The following is an 868-nucleotide window of genomic DNA, read 5'->3' as shown; positions in this document are numbered from 1 at the left end:
GTCGCGTTCTGAGAGACGCAGGGCCGACCTTGGGGCCGCCTTGTATCGCGACCGGAGTCGGGAGCCTGCTGCCGGCGTCCTGGCCGATCGATAGCGGACGCGCTGCATGTCGCGGTAAGCTGAGGTCGTGGCCCATGCGAGCAGCCCGGCCGCGGCTTGAAAGGAGTAGGTTTTGTAATATTCAACCCTGATAGAAGCTAGTGTCACTGCTGACGACAACACTCAGCCAGGCCAGCAGTCCAGTTTGCCATAGACGGACATAACGGCCCTTGTTCACTATTTCAAAGTATATGGCAGTACGACATTTTCGAAATGGTATGTTGAGGTCTTGGTAATCTCTCAATCTGCTAAATGACCTCCGAGGGTGCAGGTCACAATGGAATGCAGACCAGGTCTCTTATTTGTGAAGCACATTGGGCTGACTGCAACCGGTCACTTCGAGAAATTATTGACGCTCTTTGTTTCTTGTCAGCATGAGAGCCTGTGGACTTTTCACGCAGAGCTCATCGGCTCTGAGCGCAGCGTAATTAAGCCCACGTTGTCAGACGACGTAGCAGTGAACCCGTTGCTGCAAGGCCCGATGCTCGATGACAGCACTGATACAGAACTTGACATCATGGTTGAATCCACAAATTGCGACTTCTACATCCTCGCCAAGTCCTTCATCCCTTTTCTGAACCGGTCAATAAGGCGTCCGCGTACACCGATTATGACGAAGAAGAAAACAGCGGAGACCCCAGCACATACCTGAGTAGATTTCCTAGGTACGAATCCGCGGCATGCACTAATGCAAGACTGATGCGAGACCAGTGCGAGGTTCAATTCTGAGGTTTTCGCCTGAGGGCCTGCACCGCTCAATGCGGAAGAC

At 53.0% G+C, this 868-nt stretch overlaps 1 protein-coding gene across 1 annotated transcript; it reads left to right on the top strand.

The window, feature by feature from the left end:
• Positions 1-312: 312 nt before the first annotated feature.
• Positions 313-692, top strand: J7T55_011184 (uncharacterized protein; the record flags this gene model as incomplete). The annotated part of the gene is made up of 2 exons (XM_053136408.1): positions 313-315; positions 473-692. Coding segments are annotated over 2 exons (223 nt in total), but the record flags the coding sequence as incomplete, so codon positions are not given.
• Between the last annotated feature and the right edge of the window lie 176 nt (positions 693-868).

Source organism: Diaporthe amygdali (genome assembly GCF_026229845.1).
Source record: "Diaporthe amygdali strain CAA958 chromosome Unknown NODE_206_length_868_cov_189_809102, whole genome shotgun sequence".
Lineage (NCBI taxonomy): Eukaryota > Fungi > Ascomycota > Sordariomycetes > Diaporthales > Diaporthaceae > Diaporthe > Diaporthe amygdali.
This window is presented reverse-complemented; position numbering and strand designations above follow the sequence as displayed.